Below are 9,958 nucleotides of genomic sequence, written 5' to 3' on the forward strand. Positions count from 1 at the left end.
CCAGCAAAAGGCTTTTTCCCCGAAGGTGTCGCGTGACGATGATAAAATAATAACACGATTTACGAACACACTTCCACACAAATAGCTCCCTACACACATACTCTTTTCACGTGAATCTCAGCATACCAGGCGAGAGCATAGCAAGCTGCATCGGTGCTGCTTCCCGACAGCCATCCACCATAAGCCATTTGCCTCCGACGAGCCCATCTCGTACAGAGCTCGCGCATGGTTTCCAGCTCCTCCAGTTCCTCTCTAGCCTGCGTTTCAAGCTCGACGAACAAGCTCGTCCAGAAGCCCCCGTCCAGAGCCCGCCCCACCAGACCCGGCGGTCGGCAAAAAAGAGCCAACGCAAACACGACTCTGCCACTTGCGTGAACCGCTCAGGCTCGGCGCAGTTTGATCGTGCACAGCAGCGAGGCAACATCGTTCGTCGTCTGTTGCAGAGTCTTCCGTTTCGCGGGTCCGAGCTTTTATTACGGGTGTTTGCGCGCAAACTTTATGTGAGTGGTGTTTTCTTTCCTCTGTTTTTTTTTATTCGCTCACACTTTGACTGTGTGCGGGATCTGTTTAGCCGTTGGAATTTGCTCTTCCAATTCCGTATACACTGTGTGCATGTGTCTGAGTGCAAGTGGTGTGCAGCGCTTGCAAGAGCATATTTTGATTGCAGTGTTTTACTGTGAGACCCCCCCCCCTCCCTCCAGCTGGCGCGTGGAGAAACTCCGAACGGCAGTTTATGTTTTCCTCGTGTACAAGTGTGCGTTTCAGTGTGCGAAGAAAAGTGTCGTCCATTGCGGTGGCTTTCTCTGTGGGAAATGGGGATCGCTGCACTGAACTGTAAATTGAAAACATCAGAATTTTTTTTCAGTTCAACCATGCTGCAAACATTGAAAGACGTAATATGAAGAGCAATTTTTGTATTGGTGTGTTGTGTTTGTGATCTACCCTAGCCAATGATTATTATTCCAACGAACCAGATCGTACAGCTAAAATGAATTCATACAATTGTTTTCATGATTTTGAGTCAAACTAAAATACACAAAAACTAAGCCTGATTTGACAGTCCCTTCAGCTTGTCATGTGTGTCTACCCTTCAGCCAATGGCTCAATATGCACGCCAATGCGCATTTGGTGAATGCCTCATCGAAAAGCGAAAGTGAATGCAAGTGAAAACAATTCGTGTTTCAGTCTCTGCTAAGGAAATTTCTGCTTTACAATACGAAAGGTGCAAAAAACAAGGAAAACCAATCGCATAAAACGATAGAGAAGGAGAAAAAGAGAGAGAGAGAGAGTAAGATAGATAGAAACAAATAAATGTTGGTGAGGTTACAAAGCGAAATAAAGTGGTGATGCAAAAATGATAAAAATAAGCTAAACAATGAATACTATTTGATGTATTGAAACGTTAATACTATGTATATTAGTGAATTGTTTTTTTCTAATTATTTTGGATGCTATAAAAGCCCTTGAGACATCAGTAAGGCTGCAAACTATATAAATTACATGCAACTCGGACAGAGCATTGGTGAGATTGAGTTTTATGTCACTTACTCGAGAAGCCCCATAGCGCAACAGAGAAATGATGGTACACCATTATTTCTATCGTTCGCTTTTCTGTATCTTCAATTATATTTTTACCAAACCATGCCATTCAGCAGCCTCCGTCCATAGGTCACCTACTTTCGCAACAATGTTAATGCACCCGGCGGACGAATGCACTTTTTACGCAAATAAAAAAACCAACAGAGAAGACGCTGCTTCATCTTTGGTTGGAGTTGGAAGCCAATTATCAATTAACGTCTGTAATTGGCTTGCAGCGAAATGATTTCGTTCGACTGTACGGGTGCCAGTAGGTGTTGCAACAGCTTATTACATTTATATTGCTCCCACATCAGCATCCAATCAATGGCTTATAATTATCTCCAACTGTCCGGCACAGTGCTAGGAAGGGTACAGATTATTGTTTCTTGTTATCTAATCGTGCAAACTCCTAGTACTGAAACGACTACAGAAACGACGTCGTTAGTAGGTCGTTGATTAGAGCGACACATTTTGACCCATTGTTTGTTCACTGGAATTGAGATGAAAATTGTTCTGCCGCGATACTAACGATACTTACTTCGTTGTCCAACGAATTCAATAACATAGGAAATTTCAACTGAAGAAATAATGTTTAACAGGCGTTAGAAAAGCAATGCTAAAAACTAAAATTACATTTAACAATGCAATGATAGTAGCCATGAGTAAAATCCAGCACACCATACCGATATCATAGTCAAAGAAACATGTAAAATTCTGTTCATAACCACATTCTTCTAATGCAACGGATCGAACCTACCTACATGCATGCACTGGTTGCGATCGCCCAGGAAGGAAGAATGCACCTACATCAACAGTTGCAATAAAAAATCGATTCAGTCGTGTCGATCCGGATCGGATGCAATCGGTGCCCACCCTAAAAACCTTGGCCGGGAGTGTACAAACAAACTTCGGACACACCCCCCCCCCCGACCCTCGAGTTTATCAGAACGGCCTTGGAAGGGGAAGGGGTAAGCATCAAAGCAAAAAGGCGTTCGATTATGTCGATTATGCAGCCGGACGATCGCAACTGCACCGCCCAATGCCGCAACGCAGTAGGATGAGTATCGATGCGGCTGCTAACCTTGTTCTTTGGTTGTTGTGGTTTGCTGTAATCATCCGGCCAGCCAGTTGGGCTGATCAATGTTACAGTATTTTTTTTTTTTTGTATTTTTGCCTCTCTCCCTCTTTTGTTTAACAGAACAACGTGGAGAAGCGTGATGTAATTGTACTTTCATTGTATGCAGTTACCATCGTACGGCAAGACTTTTGCGATCGGCGATCGGATGGGCGGCTGAATGTGGGTCAATGTTTAGCTCGGGTTTGTTTTTGCTGCATGAACTTTACACGCGTGCGATAATGTTGCTTACACTATGATGAGAAAGAAAGAGAGAGATAGAGAGTCAGAGAAAATGTGTGTAACAATAACAAGGCTACTTTTTCCAGCTGCTTCTGGCAATAGTAGTGCGGACTAATGTGAGAAAAGATCTCATTAAAATGATACGTTTTTGTGGTTTTAGTTTCGCTCAAAACTAATCCTGTCCAACAGATATGCAATTTAGTGAAGATCTTTGACACAGTACTTTCTAAATTGTTCATCTTGTGGGTCGCTCAAGTATATCATTACCTAATACAAGCTATCCTGCAAGTTCTTATCAGGTGCAAGTATGTAATCTTAACCTTCAAATCAACAAAAACCAGTTTAATTCAACCCTGGCGCACCTACTACTACAATTAACCCGAGTAATTACAAGCGAACCTGTTCAGGGTGGACCACTTTTGTCTATCGAGCTTCGATTACAATATGCATTAGCTGTGCAGCAACACTTTCATATGAGTGATTCTAATGACGGATCAAGCCATTGACTATGGCCACTGTTAGAACTCACCTTTTCCGTTAGTCTCAATAGCCCCGCTCAACCCTTGGTTCAAGGTTAAATATGGACAGTGGTTATGTGATTACCATCACCCATATATTGTACGCCGTAAAGGATGTAACTGCGACGTGCAGAACCCGCCGATTTACGACGATTTACGTCAATCGAACCACGATGGTAACCAGTTTCCCGGGAACGATCGCGACGTGACGATCGCGACGAACTATTTTAGCTGATTTTTTGGGGTATTGTTTGAGTGTCTGGTCCAAACAACTGGCAGGGGAAACAGAAGATATCATCAAAATAAAAAATGAAAACGTCTGTCATTGAATTTGTATTTGATGTGTGTGATCAAGTACGATGATTACGTAATTTGAGAAGCACTTTGAATGGTTGTTGAGACAAATCACTTCAGACACGGAACTCACTGAAGATCTTCTTGAGTCATGATCATCAATTGTGTGTGCTGCATGGATGAATAGTAGTGATGGGATGTTAGATAAGTCTATTTTTACCTTTTTTGATTAACATTCATGTTTATATACAGATTTTATACCATAGGACCATAATAACGAAAAAAAAATTCATACATTCAGTCAAGAGAGAAGACAGGCGCTTTACAACAAACCCAATCATTAAGAGCGATTCCGATATTGAACGACATGCTTCAATCCCCAGAAATATCAAATGAGATGCATACCTGTCATAAATGATTCCACCAGTGTAAGTGTTAAAGTGTTGTGCCCCACATACACTTTGCACAAGGCACACACACACACACACACACTCTCGCACGTGTAAAAATAAATGCTTAAAAAGATTGTGTAACCTCGTTAGCGCCTTTCGCAGCTGAAACGAAACACACGAACAAAGATACGGCCAAAGAAATGCGGCACGTCACTGACCACACCGTCACCGTACAATTTGTACCGAGCGTGCGTACACTACCCCTCCGGGTCATAGCTACGTCAAGTAACGTAATACGGGTACGGGGTAGGGGTTGACGGAACGTTAATTTTTGGACAAGTACCCACCGCATGGTGCTTCGTGCTTCCCGGAGCTTCCTCGGGAATGGAGGGGATTGGATCGACCCGTGACAGGGGAGCTGCAGTGCCGCCGGGGCTAATAGCATTCACATAATCTCTCAAAACAGAACGCACGGCAAGGGTCAATGGAAAGAAAAGGTTGATCGGTACGGTGACGGCATGAAAGTGAGTTGTTGCTCACGCGGCAGAGTATCAAGTGCGTTGGGAGTACGTTCGCTTTCGATTACATCGGGCAATTTGTGCGATTGTTTGGGTGTGATTTTGGATTTGATGATATGTTTTTTTTAGAACTGTTTACTCAATAATTACATAACCTCATATCTAGAGGTGAGAAAGGTTAAAGGAATTTTGGTTATGATGAGATGTGATTTGTTATATTCGCATAAAGTCAAGTTCGCTTAGCTTATTAAATTAGCTGGATTCATCGCTTTTATATGAATCAAACTGGCAATAACTTCAACACCTTTACTAGCTGCATCTGTAAGCTATTGGTGTTGAAATGTTTAATAACAACTGCCTTGCCGTAACACATACCATAATAGTGGGATAAACTCTCCTTCCTGTAGGGGTTTTGGTTTTAAGGCAATCAGGTCCGCACAATGGAGATGGAAGACACATCATTATGCCATTACGCAGATGAATGGCGGACAGATTATTCACGTACCCCTACACCTTACCCTTGCCTTACGTTTCCACATAACTGCTCGGGTTTTTGGAGCTAGCCCGCTTCATCTGTGTTGGTCTGACACAAAAACAACTCCCGGTGGCAGTGTACACGCACATGACGCTGAAGCAGCTGCTAGACATTTCCCCCCGGAGGGGGCACACAGCAAGCTGTAGGGAAGTAGTGCACCGTGCCATGTACCTCCCAGCCGTTCGGGTGGGGGAAACATAAAGAGAAATGGAAAGTTTTCGCCAGCCACATCTCTCGAGTGCGCTTCTATTCCCCACACACACACATACACACACACACGACTGTGCTCAAGCGGATGTGGAAAGCTATGATGCTAGTGACAACCTTTTTTTGTTTTTTTGCTTAAATTTGTTTATCATCCATTTGCGCTAGGGCTATGGGAAGCTGTTCATAGACGGATAGCAACAACAGGTGGCTGTTTATGGGTTCACCGGAAAGGAGTTCCCAGCTGGGGAAAGTGACCTTCACACACTTGGTGGGAATGTTTTTTAAAATGTTTGTTTTAGTTGCACTATGAATAAATTATCAAGGAGTTATACATTCCTAGATGATGCGAAAGTTGACAAAAGTCTCGCCAGATATGAGTTTCCCTATTGGTAGTTAACCTAGTGTGCATTAGCGAAAAAAATTAAAATTAATATACATATTTCACTAAATATTTTTCCAAGTTTATCAGCTTAATTAATGATCAGTCCAATCCATTTTAGCCCAATGGTATAAACATACTGTTTTCCAAGCTCTCCAATATGCATATTTAACAAGTGTTCATATATCGAACATGTAAAACAATGTTTTGCGTCCGATTGGGGCAAGACTTCTTAGAAGGACTCACAGTTACCAAAGGTCGCTAATGCTTTCGTTAGAAAACGATCTACATTTGTTTGAAGGTTTGTGCTCGGTATGAGTTATGCTCACCTACAGCTAATTTGACATGACATCTTGAACAAATGAATTTCTACACAGATGAACTAATGCTTCCAAGAAGGGGACATTTAATTTTCTTGATCGAAAAAGACCCGTCCACTGTTTTGATGGAATTTTGTTGTATAAAATTCTATTACCATAGCCTTTGCTATTGCCAACGGATTTCATTTGTGAGGCGCACAAAACAGTCTATTAGCCACTGTATTAATTACCATATGCTCACCCTTGACCACTCATACAGCAGCAGTAATCGGTCACCACGACAAAAAGAAGTACCTGTTCGGTCATCTTTTGCGTAAAAATATGAGCTCACAAATTCGTCAATCTGTCCTTGACGATGATGTATGCAAACCTACTCCACCTAACGACGGTAATGGGCAGCACAGTGTTGGCATGGACAAAAACTAAAATGCCACCAACACGCACGTTTGTTTCCCTGTCGCGGCAGACGAGTGTGGCGCCGTGTTGATGGCTGGATGATTTTACCGAGACGCGTGTGACGCGCCTTTACATGCGCGATACGCTTGCCAGCGCTTTCGATGGCCAAGGTTATGTCGCGACGGATGTATGTTGTATTGCCATTTGGTTGGGGTTTGACTCGCACGTTCGCGAAGAGGAAAGCAAAGGAACAAACAATGGCACAATCATACATGTCTAAATGTATTTGAGACACTTTATTGTTCTTTTTGTTTATGTTGCATCAGGCGTTGTATGTTTGTGGATTTTTTTTATTATTCTCAGAACGATTCAAATCAAAACAAAATATTAATTGTGTCACATAGAGTTACAACTTTAATTTTTAACTGTTGTCTGATTGTTTAATTTTTATGATATTTTTAATGTATCATTGTTTGTCGATTAAAAAAGGAGTTTTACAATAATGTTTACGTTAAAAATGTGGAATGTTAAACACTTGATGACTAGTTGTGAACTATTCGACAAAAAAGTAAACTTAACGAAATCCGCCCCATTTTTGCACACAACCAACAAAACGCTACAATGCTGTTATCTATGCACATTATGTTGGATCGCACCTTCAATAGTTACCCCGGGAACGAATCATCACCCAGGACAACAGCCTGTGCGATGGAGGGCAACAGCCTGTGCGAACGACAACTTTTGTACAAGCGAGGAAACGATGCCGAGTAATTTAAAATATTCATTTCTTCCATTCCTCAGCGCTTGACAGACATCCAAGCAGCACAAAAAAAAAAGTTAATAGAACGCGCACTTGGCCATTTGCTCCGCCACTTCGTCTAGTGCGTGCTGGCAACGGCGTCTACCGTACAGACAGGAGGGCGGCCGCTACCGGAGAGTGCCGAGTGGTGAAAAGCTCACTTAGTCGAGGAGGAAAAAAGCCCACCCTTAGTGCCAATAATGACCACTTTATCACATCCCTTCAAAGACAGTCCGGAGCCGCTGGAAGTGCCCAAAGAGCATGCCGCCAACGTGGACACCCTGTACGAATGGTAAGTGAGTGGGGAGTAGAGATAAGAGGAGGGGGAGCAGCGAAGGGGAAATTTCTCTCGGTTTGATGACTTCATTTGGTTGATTAAATGCGGAATGCGTAAGCAGGCTGGTAGCATTGTAGCGCAGGCCAAATGATTATTTGAAAAAAGTGGGGTAAACAATAATTTCCATACACTGCCTGCAGTGCTTTTTTGCTGTCGCCAGTTACCAGGCCTCTGCCCCATACGCTGAAAATGAATCGAGTTGTCGTGTGCTGAATTATTCAAAGTGTAGAACGCACAGCAATTGGCAGCTTAGTTTTAACGTCGATGTTGGCGTATTTAATGTTTGCTTTGGTCAATTTGTAGTGTGTACCAAAAGTCACTCGAACTCTGTGTTTTAAATTCTGCAGGATAAAAGAACAGCCACGGTTTCCTGCCTTCTCCAAAAATCATGCCCACCTATTCCTGCACGCCTGTCTCTGGAACGTGGATGATGCCAAAAAAGCGCTACAGAAGTACTCGCAGATTCACGCCAACTCGCCGGAAATCTTCGACAACCGAGACATCATGGGAGCAGGTGTGCAGATGACACTGAACGCTACGTAAGTAGAAGCACAGAGAAGAGGACAGAGCAGCAAAAGCAATCACTGGTCCCATTTCTATCCAGACACATGGTAGCACTGCCAAGGACGACGCCGGAAGGCTACCGGTTGCTCTACTACCGACTTTCCGACACTGACCCGTCCAAGATGAACTTTACCGAGGCGGTGAAATCGTTCTGCATGTTCAACGACGCCCAGATCAGTGTGGACGGCATTATGGAGGGGTACATCGTCATCTTCGACATGAAGGGCGTCCGGTTGGGGCATCTGGCCCGCGTACAGTTTAGTCCGCTGCGAGTGTTCATGAGCTACATCCAGGATGCGCATCCCGTGCGGCTGAAGAAGATCTACATCGTGCACACGGCGTCGTTCATCAATCAGGTGATGGCACTGGTGAAACCGCTGATCAAGTCGGAACTACTCGGGCTGCTGCAGTTCACGACCGCCGGCCCAGAAGAGATCCTCGGTGTTGACTACTTGCCGAAGGTTTGCATTCTCATGTCGTCTTACTCCAACATTCCCTCTCTCAATCTTTACTATTCATCTCCGCAGGACTTTGGTGGACCGTTCGATGAGGTCGCGACAATGCACGCGGAGCAGAAGAAGCGCCTCGAGACGGAGTATCGAGATTGGCTGATGGATTCCGGTGCACTGAAGGAAGCGCCCAAGCAGAAAAACTCCAACTCAAACTCCATCAAACCGCCGGTCAAAGCGTTTCGGGGGCTCGAAATCGACTAGTGCGGGTGGCTTGGCCAGATATCGGTCTGTTCGTGATATTATTGGGCTCTAGTGGATGCAATAAATGGATAGAAGGGTTTTTTTTTCGTGTTGTTCCATAGCTAGGGAGACTAACTTTTCGGTTTTTGAAGGATGCAGCATGGCGACGATAAGGCGACGAATAGTCTTGTGGCGATTTCGTTCGACCGCGCTCGGTTTCTGTATCAGTTTGTTATTTTAATCCATAGTCGTAAGGCCGGTTTGATTGTTTTCTTTTTTATGTATCTCCGTGTGCCGTGTGTGGAGTGTCGCGAAAGGAACCACGTTCTAGTTGGAATTGTAAATAAAGACAACGAAGCAATAACTTCCATCGGTTGATAAAAAAATGGGGAAGTGTGTATTTTTCTTGGGTATGCTGTAATCAATGTTTGTGCCTGTTCTTTTAAACTATTAGGCTTAAAAATCAAGGAAGGGTTGTAGGACTGATTATCTTGCTTTGGACTTACTAATCATTCGCAAATAACCAGTCTGCAGATGAACGTTTGGAATTCATTTCGCAACCTCCGAAGGCTCCTAATAATATTGCTCATATTGTATTAACAATACTTGCACAGCTTCATGAGTTATATTGTATTTTTTATTATTTTGTGCGTACGGTTCTGTTCTTTCTATAAATGAAGATTTTTTTTATTATACGAAACATTTTCTGCAGGCATCTAAATTTTATGGAAAACAAGTAAACTTTCTTAATGCGTTTATCGACACTCACGGTCATATTAGCTTTGAAGTATGTGGGTGCAAGACTCAATGTACCTGCCTTGAGGTAATTTCACATCTAAACACACAACACACACTGCCACCGACCATTTCCCTATAAATATCTTCTCCGTGCTCAGGCGCCCCAATTCTTCCACCAACCACAGCTCCGCTTCGCCGCTTCCAACAACCGCCACCCGCTCATCTCTTAATGGTGTAGATGCTGTTGATTAAAAGTCTAATCGTGTTTTTCTGGCTCAGTTCCTCCACCGTAAACGTGCAGCTTGGGTTCTGCCACTTTTCCGGCATAATTCCC

General features: G+C 43.4%; 1 protein-coding gene across 1 annotated transcript; it reads left to right on the plus strand.

The window, feature by feature from the left end:
• The first annotated feature begins 377 nt into the window (after positions 1-377).
• On the plus strand, positions 378-9,015 carry LOC121589534 (alpha-tocopherol transfer protein-like). Its single transcript, XM_041908529.1, has 5 exons — positions 378-500; positions 7,296-7,585; positions 7,978-8,169; positions 8,235-8,655; positions 8,722-9,015. Exons 2-5 carry the CDS (start codon positions 7,494-7,496, stop codon positions 8,905-8,907), a joined length of 891 nt encoding a protein of 296 aa, XP_041764463.1. The 5' UTR covers positions 378-500; positions 7,296-7,493; the 3' UTR covers positions 8,908-9,015.
• Positions 9,016-9,958: the final 943 nt, after the last annotated feature.

The sequence above is a fragment of the Anopheles merus genome, chromosome 2R (genome assembly GCF_017562075.2).
Source record: "Anopheles merus strain MAF chromosome 2R, AmerM5.1, whole genome shotgun sequence".
Lineage (NCBI taxonomy): Eukaryota > Metazoa > Arthropoda > Insecta > Diptera > Culicidae > Anopheles > Anopheles merus.